This window comes from Euprymna scolopes, chromosome 12 (genome assembly GCF_053919585.1).
Source record: "Euprymna scolopes isolate OS-2025 chromosome 12, ASM5391958v1, whole genome shotgun sequence".
Lineage (NCBI taxonomy): Eukaryota > Metazoa > Mollusca > Cephalopoda > Sepiida > Sepiolidae > Euprymna > Euprymna scolopes.
The window spans coordinates 114436298-114457335 of NC_136493.1; the positions used below are offsets into that span (position 1 = coordinate 114436298).

At 36.7% G+C, this 21038-nt stretch overlaps 1 protein-coding gene across 1 annotated transcript in view; it reads left to right on the forward strand.

Moving 5' to 3' along the window:
- Positions 1-21038, forward strand: part of LOC145291464 (EKC/KEOPS complex subunit LAGE3-like) — a 103439-nt gene that overhangs the window by 18008 nt on the left and 64393 nt on the right. The window contains exon 2 of the mRNA XM_080137323.1: positions 19607-19723. Within this exon, the coding sequence (XP_079993449.1) occupies positions 19617-19723 (107 nt within the window). The 5' untranslated portion in view covers positions 19607-19616. The remainder of the gene's footprint in view (positions 1-19606; positions 19724-21038) is intronic.

The window sequence follows — 21038 nt, forward strand, 5'->3', positions numbered from 1 at the left end:
TTGTAGCGTATCTGAATATTTACCTTAAAATCACAATTTTCTCTTCATCGTTTCATTTTCCTTGATTTTCGCAAAAAATCTTACCATAACGTTTATTTGTTAATTAAAAAAAAGTATTAAAAAAAAAAAAACGTAGTCGTAAGTCTTTGAGTTTTAAGCTTAAAGACTAGTTTTTTTTAAAGAACCGAGCCATAATATTTACTTTTAAGAAAAATGTAGTTAAAAAAAAAATAGAAAAAGTTGCCGCAACTTTCTTTTTCATCTAATGAAAATATCGTTGGTTTTATGTGATATGAAAACAGAAATGATTCCCTTAATAGTTGCATAAACACTACGTTTTGTATTATTGTTATCAACTTTGTTACATTAAAAACAAACGCAGCAGTTTTCTTTTTTAATGTTTTGACTTAATAAAAATATCGTTGGTTTTAGCATCCTAAATTATGAGATGAAAAAATAATTCCTCTGCAACTGTCGTTGCATTTTCATTTTTTGTAATGTAGTCGAAAAAAATGACATGAAAACAAAATGATTCTCTTCATAGTCACGTAAAGACTACATTTTGTATTATAAATGTTATTAACCTTGTTAGATAAAAAAAATTTGTTGCAGCATTTTTTTTGTTTTGATTTAATAGAAATTTAGTAAATTGGAGTTGTCTCTCTCTGTGCAATGACCTTGTATAAAAAAGCGCTTAATATTTGATTATTTTTTTTACATATCTATAAAAGTGAACATGCCTGTGTGTGTGTCTGTGTACATTTCCTTACGCAATAACTCTGTCAATTTTAAGTCTACAGACTCGAAATTTGATATACAGGGTACTGAGATTTGGGAAAATCTTTGTAATCCATTTTTGTCCAGAAATTTGGCTGTTAACGGGTCAAAGTTCAACGATTTGACCTTTGAGAACTCTACCAAACTCCTCCGCCAATTTTGGGTCTAAACACTTGAAATTTTAGATATAGGTTCCTTGGACATGGATCTAACTTAATAACTTGATTTGAGTTCAAAACAATAAATGTTAAGGAGTCATAATAGGGGTCAAAGTTAAAAAAATTGACCGTTTTTTTTGTTTTTTTTTTGCTCAACATACCCCTCCAAACATCTGGGCAATGAAATGCTAGTTTAGAATAAAATGAAATATTTATTGATTTCTGTAATGTTGAAAAAATAAGGGAAGAACCAATGCCAAGGAGGGGTGGAGGTCCGAGAAGGTCGTTTCTACCATAAGGCGTCTTTGATTCTGCCATTTTATGTTGTTACTGGAAGGAGTGGTGGGAGGCGCTGGACATATATATATATATATATATATATTGAACATACTTTGGGCCAGAGAGGTTGGTCTTTGGTACATGTCGCTTCATTCGAGAGAGTTCTGGGCGATGTTTTCCTGTCCACATGTCAAAAATCAAATATATACCAAATAAATATTACCAAAAGTAAGATAAGTTACTCTTCTACCCAACTGGGTAGGTTTTTAGTGTTTTTACCAAAATGTAAAATGTTTAATCGGCTCGAAAAACCAGCAAGTTCAAAGAATATGCGACAAGAAAAAGTGGCAATAATGTATTTGTTATGCGACCATTTTCTTCTTGTGGTCGCGTACCCTTTGAAAAAGCTTGTTTTTCGAACCGAATAAACATTTTACATTAAGGAGAAAAAACACTGAAAACAACCCTTATCCTTGAGTGGCCTCTTGGCCTTGATAATGTGGTGATGCCTGTGTAAAAAAAATAGAAGAGTAACTTATTTTGCCTTTGGTAACATTTATTTGTTATATATTTGATTTTTGACAATTTTTGCGAAGACCTGTGGACAGTAAAACATACCCGAGTTCTGAGGGGTGCCAATGTCGTCAGTGTTCTGTGGTGTTCCCTGTCAGCCAGTGGAGCTTATATTGTGTCTATTGATGTTACATGATGCGGTAGATTGCTAACGGTACCTTGGTGAGCACTTTATCTGTTACCAGTTGGTTGCTGATGTAAATGCACCTTTCCAAGTCTGGGCATGGTGTGAGGTATGCTGCGGATGGGCTCTTTTGCAGAATGTGGAGGGTGGGGTCATTGGTTCCTTTCTGAGCTAGTCTAATATCTCACCAGAGTGTCTATGTGTCATATTTCTTCAACAAGCTGTTAACTGACTCCCGTGTTGGGGTTGCAAAATAACAATCATTTTGCAACCTTTATACCGGCCCCATCACGGACTGTCCAGCCCAACTGTGGTCGAAATGAAATATTTTCGACATTTTGTGAAATGATGTATTTCTCCAACCGGGACAAAGAATCTACTAAAGTATCAAACCAGAAGAAAATGATGACCACAAGCAAGTATTTTACCAATATGCGATGAGATGGGAACGTCTTAATGGAGCCTCATTATCTATGGGAGTACGAGATTTATCACCGGACTCCTATTCGAACCAATAATTGGAATTTATTTGCAACTTCCACATCACTGACAGAACATTATTCACCAATACTTTGAACGGTTGAACTGCCACCACGACAGCGTGAACCATTATTTTTACCCTATCATCAGTGTACTGGGGAATTCTGTGTTTGCTTTGTTCCTTATTAACATTATGCCAGTTCATGTTACGTGACTTGAGTGGGTGCTAGCAGTACCTCGGTGACCACCTATCTGTTACCTGCTTGTTGCCAACGTACATGCACTATACCAAGTCTGGGCGAATTAGTGAATTACGTTGCGGACCGGGCCTCTGTGGTGTACAAGTGTCAGAACCATATGGGTTCTAAATACTACTAAAAAAAACCGGCAGCCATGCTGAATTTAAATTCAGCATGGCTGCCGTTTTTTTTTTGTTTTTCTGAGTATAATTTTGAAACGATGACCATTTGGACTAGTTTGTTTCATTATTTGGTCTTTGTATTTTATTTTTTTAATTTATTTTTTTTTAATGACATTAATGCTGCATAGTTTCGACTGTATCAAGCGAACTGTTGCTGAAGTAAACCTAAATATTAGGCTAAAAGTTAAGAAAAAAAAATAGTTTGGTTCAGATTCTGTAGAAGTACCAAGAATGTTCATGCTCTTTACACGTCTTTATATATGCTTGTGTCATATGATAAATATTCCCGCACTGCCTATTTGGAACAAACAAAGATTCAAGCTATGGGTTCCCTTTTTTTTTCTCATATTTTTAAAACGTTTTTGTTGTTGTTGGGAGTCTGTGGAAAAAATAAGGGAAGGACCAATGCCAAGGAGGGGTGGAGGTGCGAGAAGGTCAGTTCTACCTCAAGGCGTCTTTGACTCTGCTATTTTACATTGTTACATGGAAGGAATGGTTGGAGGCGCTGGCCCCTGGATATATAGATATATTGAACATGATTTGGGCAAGAGAGGTTGGTCTTTGGTGTATGCTACTTCATTCGAGAGAGTTCTGAGAGGTGTCAACGTTGTCAGTGTTCTGTGGTGTTCCCTGTAAGCCAGTGGAGCTTATATTGCATCTATTGATGTTACATGATGCGGTAGGTTGCTAACAGTACCTTGGTGAGCACTTTATCTGTTACTAGTTGGTTGCTGACATAAATGCATCTTTCTAGGTCTGGGCATGGTGTGAGGTATGCTGCGGACGGGGGCCTCTGTGGAATGCAGGGGGTCATTGGTTCCTTTTGCAGCTAGTCCAATATCTCACCAAAGAGTCTATGTGTCATATTTCTTGAACAAGCTGTTAAGTGACTTCCAATTTGGGGTTGGAAAATAATGATCATTTCTCAACCTTTATAACAGCCCCATCTTGGACCATCCAAACCAACTATGGTCGGAATTAAATTTTCGACAGTATATGTGCACATTACAAAAATAAGTAGTTCTTCTGGCGTCGCAGAGTTAAAAAAATTACTTCAACATTTTATGTGCAATTCGCGTGTATTATCCTTATTAGAGATTTTTTTTTTTTTTTCAAAAATATATTTTAAGAATAAAAAAAAGATGTTATCCTAAAATCAAATTCTAAACTAAAAAAAAAACTGAAACAATAAAAACATTTTTCTATTTTTTTTAAATAAAGAAATCCATAAACATTTCATAAATGTATTTTCATAAACTAAAACAAAATTTAAAACAGTGAAAAAAAAACTAAACATTTTATTGATTATTTTATGCAAAAAAATAATCAAGTATTCTCTTTTTTTTATTAAATAAAAACAGTGAAAAAACCCCCCTGAAACAATAGCAAAAAGAATTTTTCTATTTTTATAAATAAAGAAACCAATAAATATTTCATAAATATATTTTTATAATACTAAAACCAAAATTCAAAACAGTGAAAAAAAAAAACTGTTAAAAATATAAGAAAATGTTACTTACCTTCAATGTTTGGGGAGACAGAGGCAAAAGCGCCTTCTCCTTTGTGATTGTTTTTTTTTTTTTTATATTAATGGTAATCATCCCTCAGTCCTCATTTTTAATGAGTGATTTTTCTGACAAAGGGAGAAGAAAAAGCTGTTTTCTAGGTTGGCAGTATTTTGCATGAAAAGAGATGTCGGAAATTTTCTGTTTCTATGTCTATCCTTGTAGCCATGTCACTAGTAAGGGTGCTCGAGGTAAACATTTTATCTGGGCTGACGTTATCCGCCTGATAGTCAGGGACCCGAACCTTGGATTAACCACTAAGGAGGCTGTCCTATCAGCAGGTGCAAAGTACTGGGGCTGCTGTATTGCCATTTGGTGAATGGATTCTGGACCATGCAGTAGCTTCTGGTAGGGCCTCTCGATGCCATATTAGTGGGTAATTGTTACTTTACTTTTTCATGTGCTACAAAAAGAAAATATTCTTCATTTCTATTTCTTTCTTACTTTCCCTCTCTGCCCTGCTTTAGGCATGTCTGCCGACCTAGTCCACAAATCCCAAAACACCATCATGAAAAGTCTCAATAAAAAACACATGATTAAACCCGGATCTCCAACTTCTAACGTAGACCCCCACTACCAGGTTTCCTTCTCTAACATCAGGGGTCTACGTTCTAACCTTCCAGAGGTTGAAACCCAATTACAGGAGATTAAACCAGACATATTATTTCTAAGTGAAACTGGCATTGGACAGACCATTTCCTCAGATGAGTTCGTAATTAAAGGATACTCTAATTTAACTTCCAAATCTGACCCCCAAGATCGTCATGGCCATGGAATATGTGCCTATATAAAAGATGGCTTTCCATGTAGTAGGAACATCTCCAGAGAAGATCCTAACTTACCCTATATGTGCTTCTGGGTTGCACTTGCTCAAACTACTGCATTTATATTTGCTCTCTATCGCCCCCACAACAGCGGAGTTACTATCTTTAAAAGCATATCTGAGAAAATTGACCACGCCCTATCTGCTTATCCTTCATAAAACATTTATTGTACGAGAACCAAATCAACAAGATTAATACAACTTCTAGAGCCTCGAACTATGAGATTGACAGAGAGTACTATTGTAACGATTCTTGGGTCAATAGTATTGTGAATCCTGTTCCAACCTATATGGATCCATTTGCCAACATTTTTGAGGAAGGTACTGTAGATCGAGGATTGGAATGGATGTTTAGTCTGAAATCTTTGGGACTTCCTGACATAGAATCAGTTTCTGACTATGACAATCAAAAAATGGAGGAATTTATGCAAAACATTGTTTATGATGATGGTCATTAGCTAGTTAAGTTGCCTTGGCATAAAGACAAGTTATTATAAGTTCAGTCTAACCATCACATAGCACTTACGGTACTGGACAAAGTAGTACTTAATTTTAGGAAGGAACACTTATATGAGGAATATGTGAAGGTTTTTGAAGACCAAGAAAAGTAAGGGATAATAGAACTCTTAGAATGCACCCTTGAGGAATGCAAGCATTATGTGTGGGTTCCATATACGCCAGTAGGAGGATACGAATACGACCAAGATTCAGCCAGTACGAATACGACCAAGATTCAGCCAGTTTTTAACTGTTCATTTAAGACTAAAAATTCTGTGTCTCTAAATGATGCTGCTTACGTTGGGATCAATATATCAGGGAACATGCTTAATTTGACTTTGCTTTTTTGGCATTCTTGATGATTCGTTTAACTGATGAATCTGATAATAAATTTTACTTTTTTTTGCAAAAAAAAAAAAAAAAATGAAATAAGATGTTACCATTATACAACCATCATATTTGGGTTTAGTGCAAGCCCATTCATCCTAAGTTTTATACTAAAATATCATGCAGGGCGTTATCCCTTGGATGATTTCACTAGGATGCTTTTATGTAGATAACCTGATTAGAACAAGCAATTCTTTGGATGAGTTGACGGGCTTGTATACACAAGCAGTAGAAAGATTGAGAGAGAGAGGGAGGATTCATACTCCAATCTTGCAACTCTAATAATGCAGGGTTACATGAGTTAATGAGAGGAGATGGTACTCTTGTGAGTCACAGCTGTCCTTGGGAGAAGGTGTTAGATTATCGTTATGACCTTTTTACTGATACCATCAATATCGCTTCCTATAATTGTAACCCTGAGGCAGCGACTAAAAAGCGTATATTGTCTGAAGCATCAACGATATTTGATCCTCAATCATTATGTTTGCCAGTATCTATATAGGTTTGTACTCTTTTTAGTGAATCATGGAAGTTGGATTTTGACTCGGATGAAATTGTGCCAAGCAAACTTCGATCAAAATGGATGATTTTTGCTCATGAATTGTCAGAAGTTAGTTCTGTTAACTTCCCAAGAAAAACCCTTGATGAAGGAAGGGAGACCGAATTATTTCTATTCTGTGCTGCCTCCAAAAAAGCATACAGGTTTGTGGCATATGCGGTCCAGGGGAAGGATTCATCACCGGTTTTTTCTAAAAGTGACACTCCTTAAATCAAAAAGTTTACTCACTTTAGAGCTTTTATCAGCCTTCTTGGCCATCAAATGCCTCCAGACGTTGAAAGCCTATTCGAATGCAAGTTTCAAGAAAATATCTCTTGCAGTTGATTCACAAATAGTGTAATCCTGGTTAGTCACAAAACAGACCAATAGCAGAAATGTTTTTGTTACAAATAGATTGAAGGACATTGGTGAATGGGAGGCTGAACTGATGTCTGCATTTGGTGGTGCCATTCAAGTTAAATATGTACCGAATGCACAGACCTTATCACCAGAGGCATTCCTACCTCTAAACTGAGGTCCAATTTGAAATATTGGGTCTCTGGACCATCTTGGATGAAAGACCAACCGATTTCTTGGCCTGAAAATGCTTTGAATTGTTTAAACCCAGAAAGTAACAGGATTGTATCCTCAATGGTTTGTGCTGTTTCTCACAGCCAAGAGGAGCCAGTTGTCCTTGGGAGAAGGTGTTAGATTATCGTTATGACCCTTTTACTGATACCATCAATATTGCTTCCTATAATTGTAACCCTGAGGCAGTGACTAAAAAGCGTATATTGTCTGAAGCATCAACGATATTTGATCCTCAATCATTATGTTTGCCAGTATCTATATAGCTTTGTACTCTTATTAGTGAATCATGGAAGTTGGATGAAAGACCAACCGATTTCTTGGCTTGAAAGTAACAGGATTGTATCCTCAATGGTTTGTGCTGTTTCCCACAGCCAAGAGGAGCCAGTTGTACAATATGACAAATATTCATCGTTATCTAAATTGTTGAATGTTTACACCATGTGTGATCAAGTTTATTGATAAGTTTTAAGAAAAGAGACTCTGACTCTGTTAAGACGGCTCGAACGCACTTGATTAAAGTGATGCAAAGACAATCCTTCTGGAAGGAATTGGAATATTTAGAAAATCCTTCAGGTAGGTCAATACCACAGAGAGTGAAAAGCCTAAAACTTTTTTTGGATAAGGAAGGATTAATTCGATCCAAGGGCAGAATTGGAAAATTCACTGTATATGAGTACGAGATAGTTAATTCTTTACTTATTGCTAAGGACAAGCTCATTGTATTGGACTGCCATGATCAGTGTGAGCATCTGGGTGTTTCTGCTACTTAAATAATTCAGGTTATCTGGGTCTTGGATACCTCAAGGTAAGCAGGCTGTAAAGAGAGTTTTATTAGGATGCTCCCTGTCCCAGAAATTCAACTCTATCCCATTTATCTACCCGAATATGACCAATTTATCAAAACATCAGGTGAATATGATAAGGCCTGTGGTGAGGACAACACGAAAGGCGAATGATAACCTATGAACCAGGCTTTATTCATCAAGAAGTACAGATATATAGGCTGTAACAAAAGGAAAGAGAATTGTTAAAAGCATGCAAAACAATGAACAATGTTAATAATATGACATTCACCCCAGGTGGAAAATGTTCAGTGTGGGATTATGGAATGATACGCAAAGGTTCAAGTTTAAGCATCTCTATTTCTCAGGTGGTAGGGGTGTGGACACGTTGCTTACAAATAAGTTCTGATGGGTTTTTATCGGGCGCTATTCAGCGGATGAAATTTCCTGGGATTCTTCAGATATGCAAGGTTCTAACAAGGTATCTGGTTGTAGAGGTTCAGCTTCCTGTGAGATAGTACCATCATTAAAGTATTATGTTTCTTTTTACTTACCTTAAGCTTGTATCCTAATCTCTGTACATAATACTATGATGCCATGTGTTGAATTAAACCTCAATATAATCCAAATCTTCACCATCATGGGCTGTCATCAATTGATGGCGAAACATTAAAAAAGTTTGTGCACCATGATAGTCTCTCGCTTATTATGGTCGGAAATTCTAATCCTAAGAGCTTGGTCTTAATTATAATATTACTTGATTTTAGGGAACTTCAGGTGAACTTTTCCAGCAAGTTTGCCAAATCAAAATACATCTCAAAGTGCCAAGTGTTGGTGTTTAATAACTGCAGATATGTGTTGAAGGCAACTGGGCTGGTGTATCTATTCTCCCTCTTAGGGTAAAAAAAAGTCTAAAATTTAGTTGATCCTGTACTGTTGGCCAAACTCCAACCTCTATCCCATCACTGAAATGCTGCATCCCTCTGCCTGTTTTACAAGTACTCTAATGGAATGTGCTCTAATGAATTCATAATACTTGTGACTCCTTGATGTATATACCCGCAGCTAACCTGACAAGTAGCAAAATGCCACCTCTTCACTGAGGTCCATAGATGCTGAAAAGCCTTCTACTCTCATAGTTTTTTTCCCCTCTGACTGCTAGACTTTAGCATTCTCCCTTGGTGCCGTTTCCTGCTTCCCTGACTGTACTAACTTGCAGAAATTTAATTGTAATGTGAACAGATATCTCGTTGCTCAACTCCCCCACACTATCCTGTTAAACATGATCCCAAATAGTAGCCCTTACGTTGCAATTGGCAATATGCCTGTTTGGGGTGAAAAAGAAAACAAAAATCAGAGTTAATGCACCAATTACTAGTCTCTCCCTGTTAAACATGGCCCAAGGTTCATAAGAGTAGTAGTTGATAGGCAAAAATCAGAAGCTCACAGAATTAATGCTGGAGTCCCTCAGGAGTCCATCCTGGGCCCAACTCTTTTCCTGATCTACATTAATGATCTTCCAAATCACATCCTTACATCATTCGTAGACATTTTTGCTGACGACACTACCATCTATGGTAGCACATCTAAGACAGTAAACGACCAAGTTCTCTCCGATTCTCACTCCTCTAATCTTGATCATGTTGTACAATGGGGAAAGGAGTGGCTGGTTACTTTTAATGCATCTAAAACCAAGCTTCTATCTTCACATCATCAACGTTCTGATCCCCATCTGGCATCAATTAAAATGAATGGCTCTCGCCTTGGGGAGGCCTCAAGTTTTGACAGACTTCTGGGCTTGACCTTTACTCCTGATCTTAAATGGAATACGTACATCAAATCTGTTGCCAAGGCCGCTGGAAAAATGGTCGGATCCTTCTATCGATCCAGTAGATATCTCACTGCTGATGCAATTCTCTATCTATATAAGAGCCAGATATGTCCAAAGATGGAATACTGTTGCCACATATGGGCAGGAGCTGCTAGAAAAGACTACGTGGCCTGGTGGGAGATGTACTTTTCTCTTCGCTGCAACCTCTATCACACAGAAGAGATGTTGCGAGTTTGTCTCTGCTTTATCGTTATTTTCATAGAAAGTGTTCGACTGAGCTTCAATCTATAGTCCCTCCCTCGCCAAACTTTCACAAGAAACACTCGTCTAGCTGTAAACACTATCAATAATTCCCCCCAATCTTTATCTGTGCCTAAACCTAAACATAGATTCCGTGATCAAAGCTTCTTTCTTAGAACTGCACGCCTGTGGAATTGTCTTCCGTTTTCCTGCTTTCCAGCCGTCTATAATATGGTTGTCTTCAAGTCCAACCTGAACAAATTTCTGATGAGTCGTTCCACTTAAGTTAACAAATTTACCGAACTTCCATTACTATCGATCACTATATTGTCCTTTTGACTACTGTACACTCTTTAACCCTTATCCTTGAGTGGCCTATCGGCCTTGATAAGTGGTGACGCCTATGTAAAAAAAAAAAAAAAAAAAAAAAAAATTTAGTGTTTGGCAGTGTATCTTGCGGTTTTGGGGCAAGTTGTCGCAGTGACACTGTTTCCTCTCTTCCAGTTGGGAGTCTAACGTGGACATATTGAGGGTTGCATTCCAGCAACTCGACTTCGTCGACAAATGACTCGTACTTAGATAACCGTAGATTATGTTTCATCAGGGCCGAATCTGGATTTAAAAGCCAACTGGGAAGAGAGGTGCCAGATGTTGATTTACAGTTGAACTAGAATACCCTCTCGTGAGGTGTAGCATTAATAGCAGTACACAGTAAGGAATGGATGGAGTGTAAGGCATCGTGTAGAACTGTTTCCCAATGAGAAATTGGCAACTTTTTCGACCTCAATGCTAGCAATATTGTTTTCCATAGGTTCGCGTTCAGTCGTTCCACCTGCCCATTTCCCTGTGGGTTATAGGCGGTTGTGCGGCTTGTTGCTACTCCCTTCTTATGCAGAAAGTCTGTTAGTTCCATTGAGAGGAATGATGGACCTCTATCAGAGTGAATGAGGGAAGGCATGCCAAACAGTGAAAATAGTTGACAGAAACAATTTATGATTGTGAGGTCATATCTCAACAAGGAAAGGCAAAGGGGAAGCACGAATATTTGTTAATGATTGTCAATAGGTATTTATTTCGACTGTTAGATGGCAATGGGCCCTTAAAATCAACACTTAAGCGTTCGAATGGTTGAGTCACTTTGATAAGCTTGAAATTGGTGGGATGGAAAAATCTCAGTTTTAATTCTGCACAAACTGCACAGTTCCCACATCGATGCAATAAGGCATACAAAATGAGACATTCGTGTTATACCTGGATGACACAATGTAACATGTAGGTCTCTGAGAAGCGAGGAATCCATTGAGCATAATATGAAAATATACCGACGACCTGCTGCTGTGATTTTGCATCTTGCGGTAGAGGTAGATGTCCTAAAGCCCGGAAGCGTTCAGGGTCTGGCTTTAAAACTCCCAATGACACTTCATACCCTAAGAGGGTGATTTTCTCTATTCGTATAATACTTTTGTTCTCGTTGAAACTTATTTTGTGTTTCCTAGCAACATCTAAGAAGTGATTAAGATTTTCATCATGTTCTTTCATAGTACGACCACATATAGTGATGTTATCGACATATGCAAAAGTGTCGGTGATCTTCTCCTGTTTTATTAAGTTATCTATAGACCATTGGAAGTATGATATGCCGTTTGTTACACCAAATGGAATGCGGCAGAATTGGTATACGTTCCCACTGGCTTCGAAGGCTGTGAATTTCTTCTCCTTTTCTAGTATCGGTATCTGATGATACGCATTCCGTAAGTCAAGGGTAGTAAAGACGGAATAACGAGCAATTTTGTGGACTAGATCATCGATTCTTGGTAAAGGGTAAGCATCAAGGTAAGTGAACCGATTGATGGTCTGGCTGTAATCAATGACAAGGCGCTTCTTGTGTCGGTCGTTAGTGGTTACTAGTACCTGTGCTCTCCAGGGAGAGCTAGAGGGTTCGATAGCACCGTCTTTTAGATTTTGAATTTCAGCTTGAATAAACTGTTGATTGATCGGTGAGTGTCTTCTGGATTTTGTAGCAATGGGCTTACAAGCAGGTGCTAAATGTTCAAATAATGGTCGGGAAATAAGATGGACACCATTACGGTGCATATGGTGAAGGGATCTCTATGACCTCCGAAGGGTATTTCTACTTTGGAATGTAGTTTGAGAAAGTCATGTCCAAGTAAGACATCTGAGCAGAGGGAAGAGAGGACTGAAAGTTTAAAACGTGGGTATGTAAATCCATCATATGATAATGTCACATAGCAGTGACCTAAAGTGTTGCTTGACAAGTCTGTGGACACCATTGATATCTTCCTGCAGGAAGTGTGCTTTGGCCAGCCATATTTATGGATAATGTTTGATGATATATAGCTTTCTGAGCTACCAGTATCCACAAGGGCTTCTAGGATTATCCCATTCACGGAAAGTTTTATTATAGGTTTCGATAGGCAATGAACGATGTTAATAATATGACGTTCACCCCTTTTTACACGCAGGGGTAGACTATACAGGCCATCTGTGGGTGCTTAGAGGTGAAGAAAGGGTGAAGATGAATATCCTGGTTTTTACTTGTTTAGATGTGCGGTCAGTGCATCTGGAACTGATTGAGGATATGTTTGTCCATTCATTTCTAATGGCCTTGATTCGATTTTCCAACATTTATGAGATTCCTTCACATATTTATAGTGACAATGCCAAGTCCTTGGTGGCTGGGTGTGACATGATTCATGAGGTACTTCCAGTGAATTTATGGAGAAATTAGGGACATGCAAGATCAAACACGTTAAGATACGTTTACACTCACCTTGGCATGGAAGTGTATGGGAAAGACTGATTAAAACCATCAAGTCTTGTTTGTATAAATAAATCGAGTTAGTTATAATTATTTTGATCTCCTGACAATTCTGTTTGATATACAAAATGCTGTAAATAACCGTCCCTTGACTTACAGAAGTTCATCAGACTCGAGTTTGGAAATAATAAGTCCAAATCATTTTTTACACCCTCTAGTAAACACCCTTGTTTGATTTTGAGGATGAACAAGGAGAGTATTCATCAACTGGAACCTCCCTCACGAAAACAACTCTTAGAGTCCTTGAATTGCAGGGATGAGGCATTAAAAAGATTTAGGAAAATTTGGTAGAAGGATTATTTGCTGAGTATAAAAGAACATGTGCAAAGGCAACAAAGAGGGACTGCATCAGTTATTTGTGTGGGAGACATAATAACAGTCAAACTCCCTAACAAACTTCTACCATTTTGGGCCTCGGGTCACACGTCTATTTACAGAAGATGACGGTTTGGTGAGATCTGCTCAGATATGACGAGGAGATGCTCCTTGCAGGTTCATTTCTTGAAGCACCTCTATCCCCTGGAGTTATTCATTCAGGAACCCTCTGATGGCTTTGATTCTTTGACAGGAAATACTGATGAAAATTTGAATGACTGTACATGTGTATGCGATGATGGTCTTATTGGAGAAGGTAGAGAGCTTGTTTGGATTTGCCCTGACTGTGGTGAAACCGACAATGACAGTGCCATAGTATGTTGCAACTGCTATGATAAGTGATCTCAGTTCTCCTACGTTGGTGTATATCAGCCTCCACCAGCAGAGGAAAGTTGGTGTTGTGAAGATTGCCTCAACCAGGACTTTTCATTAATCCATAATGATATGTTAGCGAATGATTCATTAAGTGATGCTGAACATACATGCATTTGCCCAGGATGTGTTCGTCTGGATGATGGTAATCCAATGATATGCTGTGATGATTGCAATGAATGGTACCATTTCAACTGTGTAGGTATACAGCAGGTTCCTCCAGAGGGTGAGAATTGGTACTGTTGGAATTGCCTAACTTCGAGGGATGAATACTTCAAGGATTTAATTTGTTACTTGCTCTTTCCCATTTTTTTTTTCTTTTGAGATGAGATGAGAGTGTATAAGAAAATGTTACTTACCTTCAATGGCGTCTGGTTTGGGGAGACAGATGCAAACGCGCCTTCCCTTTGTGATTGTGTTTTTTATATTAATGGATAATCATGTGACTTTGCATCATGCTATAAAATGGCTTATTTTTCACATGCTGGGATTCCCTTTCTCTTTACATTTGGTTCCTACAGTCACGGTAGTTATTCTTTTCTAACAATTTAATTTGTGGCATTTACTAACATTTACGGGACTTTAAGGATTGATACCTTAGGTTACAATCGACAGCAATCTGTTGCAAGAGATATCCGAAAAAAAAAAGGTAAGACGTGTTTTTCGCTTTCTCTCTCTGCCAGTTGCCATTGATGTGTCAAGAATAATTCCTTAAATTTAGAGCTAAGTCCTTTGATTATACTTTTTGTAGTGCCCTAGCAAAGACCTGCTACAAACGGTAACATTTTATTTATTATTACTTCTTTTTGTAAAATATATTTCTTCTAAATAAAAATTTGATCAAAACCTTTGTGTTATTATTTATAATTAATAATTAAAACCTTTTTATTATTATTTATAATTAATAATTAAAACCTTTGTATTATTATTTATAATTAATAATTAAAACCTTTGTGTTATTATTTATAATTAATAATTAAAACCTTTGTGTTATTATTTATAATTAATAATTAAAACATGCAACCCAAACAGTAACATTTTATTTATTATTACTTCTTTTTGTAAAATATATTTCTTCTAAATAAAAATTTGATCAAAACCTTTGTGTTATTATTAATAATTAAAACATGCAACCCATTCTCGTTGTGGTATAATGGTGGAACATTTTTAAGACAATGTAAGATTTTTACCTTGTACCGGTTTTTATTTGCACCGAAACGGTTCTTCTTCTGTTACGCCTGCTTTTTTTTTTCTGTGACATCAACGTTTCACTTCAAGTAACACCTGCCAGTTTTTTTTTGTACTTCTGCGTTTTTCTATGAGTCTTGCTTGGCAACGCCCGGTAAGCAACGAAAACCGCTGGATTATACTGAGTGAGCAAAAAGGAGACGCAAGTGAGCAGGTGGTCAAAAATTGGAAGAAGAAAAAAAAAGAAGGAAAGAGGATATTTTTTTTATGACCTAACCCAGCATAGTATAAACACCCGCAATTAAGAATGACTTTTGGAATAAACACCTCCAACCTAGGAAGCTGTTCTTAACGTGGGAAGTTGGGGGTGTTTATTCCAAAAGCCGTTCTTAATATAGGGAGGTTGTGGGTGTTTATATTTGTCAAAAGAAAAAGGTCGAAGAGCGATAGTCCAAGGCAAGCAGGCAACAGTCCGGGTTGCAAAAAAGAAACACTCTTTAAGCGAACTGTCCAATAGGATCTGGTAACAACTCGTATCAAAATTTTTGCAAGAGCAAACTTCAAATGGTCGGTCGCCTGGTCTGGTTGCCACGATAACAAAATCCTGACACAGAAGAGAATGATGGAACCTGTTTTATAGGTTTTTAAAGTACCTCCTACCTCTTTTAATCATAAATACCATTTGTCTTGCTTCACTCATGTTGGTTTGTCCACCCCCCCGATGGTTGAGCTCACCCAACGTCAGCATCACTCCTCTTTATCTTTTTTACATACACACTCCCAATGAAAGGAAAAAAAAAAAAAAAAAAAAAAAAAAATCAGGGAAAAAAAAAGATATATAATAAACTTATCCGTTCATTTCATTTGGGGTTTTATGGATAAAAACTATCTGATTTAATTCAAAACTAGAAAAAAAGTTTAAAAATATTTTGTTGGTTCTCTAAGCAATCCCCTGATGGAGCACTCCATCAACTCCCCAAATAGCTCGGTGTGTAGGTAACAGAAATACACCAAGGTATTTTCAGTTGAACAAGACGTCCCAACCCAGACCCAACGACAAAGCCCCCCAAATCCAACAGTATATGGTTTGCAACGTGATTAGGCCATACAGATAAAACAGTGAGTTATTAGAGAATTCAACATTATAAATTTAACAAAACACAATCATGAAAGAATTCGTTAAATGCTAAAAAAGCTAGAACCAAAACGTCTAACATAGAAGAAAATTAAACAAATGTTTTTCATATAAAACTATAGCTTTTGGCCACATCTTGCTAAGAATTCCTTGCCTTCTTTAAGATTTCAATTTGTTTCAATTTTTCTTTCTTATCCCACATGATGAATTTTATTTATTTTTTTTGTTTTTACAAACGATTCTAGATTAAAATCCACGCAGTCTAATTAATCATGAAGATTTGGTTAATTCTGTCTTTTTTCTTTCATCTTCAGAGAAGATTCCAAATGTCTTGTTAGCCATTATTAATAATCCAACTTGATGAAACAAAAGATGTCATTCATTTGTGTTGACAATTTATAAAAAAAAAAGTTGCTTTCTCCACCAAGGATAGACATATTTCTTTTGGGTGTCTTCAAGTCCAACATAAACAAATTCCTAATAAACCACCCCTTAAGTAAGACACTTTATCAAATCTCCATTACTAATGATTACTACGATATTATCCCATTGATTACTGTACACACAATAAGCCTTATCCCCGAGTGGCTTCCGGACCTTGATAAGTGGTGGCTACCATGTAAAAAAAAAAAAAGAAAAAAGGTCGGGCCGGTTGCACACAAAACCGTTCGTTTGTTTCTTTCGAACATAAAGTGTAGAATAAATTTGCATTCGTTAGACTCTCTTAATATCCAATATTGAAATTCATGGCTCCTAGTTCGTAACAAGCAATGCTTTTTATTTCTTTTCTCTTCCGTTTGGCTTGTTCGGTCTTCAGGTTATCCAATGACGACAATGTTAATATGCTGTTCTTCCAGCATGGTTGTCGTAAAGGTAACAATTAAGAAGGTTCTCGAAAAGTAACTGTCCTAAGAACTTTTTAAAGAGTCGCTGGGTTAGGCGATTAAAAAATACCTTTTTTAAAGGCCGTTTAAACGCATTAGGCACACAAAAAAAAAGTAGATTATCAATTTTTTAGGGGTTAAACGTTGCTGGGTTATGTCGTAAAAAAATACCAAACTAACTTTGCACACAAAAACAAAACAAAAAATATATATGTTCACTAATTCAAAGCAACAAAACTATTATAACTTCCTTTTCAAAAAAAAAAAAAAAATGGGAAAGAAAACACTTGCCAATAAAAAATAAAAAAAAAATGTATGAATTTATTACGGTAGGTTGTTTCTTTTTTTTTTTTTATTGACTTCTGTTTGCTTGGTATAATCCAGTGGTTTTCATCGTTTTCCGAGTGTTGCCGAGTGAGAGTCATGGAAAAACGGGATTTAAACTGCAGAGGTACCATGTTTTTGAATACAAGACTCGGAAAGCGTCAATAAAGCATGTAAATAAAAGCGCTTTAAAATACTTGAAAAAAAAAAACAACAAAATTATTAGGTAGGTAAGTAGAAAAGTAACTTAATATACACTTTAATCAGTGAAAACACCATAAACTTATCCAGGAAGGTAGAAAAGTAACTTTTCTTGCCTTTGGTAACAGTTATTTGGGGCTTGCTTTACAATCCACAGAGGTATGAAAAAGTGGTGAAAAAACAAATGGGCAGACCCGAACAAGAATCACACCCTTATATGTTAGTGTCCAATCAATAATAATCCACCGCAAAAATTACAAAAAACCCAAAGCTGTTCTTAACATGGGGAGGTTGGGGGCGTTTATCCTGAAAGCCGTTCTTAACATGGGGAGGTTGTGGGTGTTTATTCTGAAAGCCGTTCTTAGTGGGGGTGATTCTCGTTCAGGTCCGCCAACAAATGTATAACAAATAAATGTTATGAAAGGCAAGATAAGTTACTCTTCTACTTATCTGGAAAAGTTTTAGGGTTAATGTGGCCTGGTTGTCCCGCTGAAGATTTACCTGCAAAGAGTTGCTTTTTAGGGGTATTACCCCCAACCCCCCCATGTTAAGAACAGCTTTCAAAATAAACACACTTTGCAGGTAAGTATTCAGTGGGATAACCAGGCCACATTGACTTTTTTTAGTGGTTTTACTCACTTTAAACCGTTTATTCAGTTCAAAAAACAATGTGGAACGTTAAATCACCTGTGAATCTAATATTTCTTTGACACTTTCTCCTTTAGAGGAAGCCGATTCAGCACGCCCAAGGTGAATTCCGTACAACAAACAAACAACATGGTCGTTTTCAAGTCCAATGTAAACAAATTCTTGCTCATATTCTGCCCAATTTCTGGCATTAACAATCATCACTTATTCATTGGTTTGCATATATCAGCCAAATTGCTATAACTAAGTTAATGTTATTTTGTTTATTTATTTATTTTTTTTTTACTAATATGTGATTTTAAATAAAAATAAGTTGTTTGAGAGTATGACACCCTTAAGTTAATAAATGGCCAGGTTTTATTGAAGTATTCTCTTCCAATCAGACCATTAAAAACAGTTCATAAGTAGAGATAGTGTAGTGCTATATCTGTATTTTTCACTCTTGCATGTAACTTGGTGACATTTGAGCATTACCTTAAAGTGTATCTGGTAGTGTGGCCTCATTTTTAGAGTATTAGAAGAGTAGAGTCGACCTGTTACCATTAATTCCAGGTCCACTCTGAACAAGAATAGCAGCACCTGCCAGGGCTTAAGTAATGTGACATACAATCTGTTGCATATAGACTGTTTCTTTACAAAATATATACCAGGTCTCTGCAGACAAATTCATCTTTAGTTGATCTTTGACAACTAAATATTTTCGTTTACTAGCCAAATAGAAAAGTTACTAGCCAAACCCACATGATTTTTAGAATAAGACATCTTCGTTCTGTGATGGGTATGTACATCATAAAGATTTTTTTTGTATTTTTTTTTAATAAGTGTAATTCTAAATATACAAAAAATTTTATGTGTATACTTGAAGATATAAACATTTGAATTTCCTCAGATGTTTTTTTAAACAGCCTTTGTTAAAAAAAAGAAAAACAGTATATTGTTTTGTTAAACCTTTTATCGTTGAAATAATTTGACTTTGCTCGTTTTATTGAAAAAAATTAGTTGAAAAGATATTTTTCACTCAGTAGTCAGCTTTGGAATTTGGAAGATTGTCAGTGAAAGAAATACAATCGCCAAAAGATAAGCGTTTCATTATTTCTGGTCGCCATTTTGAAAAATCACTTGCAAATGCGACTGCTTCACTCACAATGTAGAGCTCTGTATACATTTATTTTTATAAGGGAGTCGCTGCTTAACAAAGCTTGAAAGCCACTCGAGGATAAGGGTTAATGAGTATCAAGAGATCGGTAGGACAACACTGTAATGATCAGTAATAGTGGAAATTTGATAATTTAAGAGGTCGCTCAACAAGAACTTGTTTACATAAGATTTGAACATGACCATGTTGTAGTCAGCTGGAAAGCAACCTCATGGTATAGAGTTCTACAGGCGGGCAGTTCTTGGAAAGAAACTTTGTTCATGGATTTTGCATTTAGTTTTAGACACAGATAGAGAGTAGGGGAGAATGTTGACACGGTTGTGGCTAGATGAGTGCTTAACCGCTTGATATAAAATAAACCAAAGAGGTTGATTTGCTGTTAAGCAAAGTTTAATAATGCTAATCTTTTTATTACAGAACATAAACAATGTCTGCTGAGAAGAAGCGGAAGGAAGAAGATAGTTTCGACGACGATGATGACGAAGAAGATGAAATGGAAGTAGTTTCCACACCTTCAAAATTAAAACTGACATCGTATCCTTTTAAAAACATTATTCTAGCATTTTTACAAAAAAAAGACAAATCATTGGTAAGTTGCCTTATTTATGATGAGCAGAGTTACCTAGTGTTGCCTGGAGCAAAAGTAGAATGTGCTCTGTTAATCTCGTAAAACTTGTGCCCTCTTAATGCAACTACCTCAGACTTGCCTGACAAGCAGAAAAATCTCGCCCCTTAGCTGTAGAAATCCTTAGATGCGGGGAAAGTCTTCTACTTCAATAGTTTGTTTCCATGAACTGCTAGACTTTGGAATTCCCTGGCTGTATTAACTTGTAGAAATTTAAATGTAATATCAACAGACATCTTGCTGCTCAATGCCTTGATATAGTGCCCATGTAGACATGGTTCCAAATAGTAGCCCACTACAGTGTGCCTTATTTGAGGTGAATAATAATAGTAATAATAGTAGTAATAATATGAGCTACAGGCACAAACTAAACATGCAGAAAATGCTACAGATGTCAAACACAAAAGATCATTACATGAAAACTGAAACTGTATAATTGTAAGTTAGCCCCCTACCTTCCCCGTCTCAATTTTTTTTTTGTATATGTGTATCATTAAAAACTGAGCCACACCAAATAAGCGAGAAGGGTCGAGGAGGATGGAAAGTCCAAGGAAAGAAAGCCCTAGCCAGACCTCTGCTGGATGAGTGCAAAGAGGACTGGGACCTTGGGGAGGTTTTTTGCCGCCCAAATTCTAGTGAAGACCAATGGTTGCCAGCAATGAGAAATCAATGGTGAGCATCTGTTGCGATAACACAAATTCCTCTGCAATGGTTATCGAAAAAGTAGAGAGTACTGGAAATCTATGAGACTTGTTGTCGCTCAGACTCCGGAGAACGCCACAAGTTGTTCTCAAAGAGAAATCTTTGATGATGGCTTGTGTGAATACTCCTAGTGAGTAAATAATAATAATAATAATAATACGACTGCTGCTGATGATGTAGCAGTAGTATTTCTATTAAAACTTATATCTCTTTACCTCTCTTTATCTGTTTCTATATTTTTTCCCCTTCCTCACAACCTATTCCTTTCCCGGGACATAAATACATAGAACTTGATTGCCTACTGGAGAGAACTTGGATGCCTAATAGACACTGTTCTAAAGTGTCTGAGGTCTCTCTGTACAGAGGTTGATCAGAACAACCTCACATGAGGATACTTTGCCCTACAAGTAAACCCTGACTAAATATTCAAAATCACATAAACATTGTCTGTGTGTATGTGTGTCCATCTATATATATATAATATATATATGTGTGTGTGTCTATATATAATATGTGTGTCCA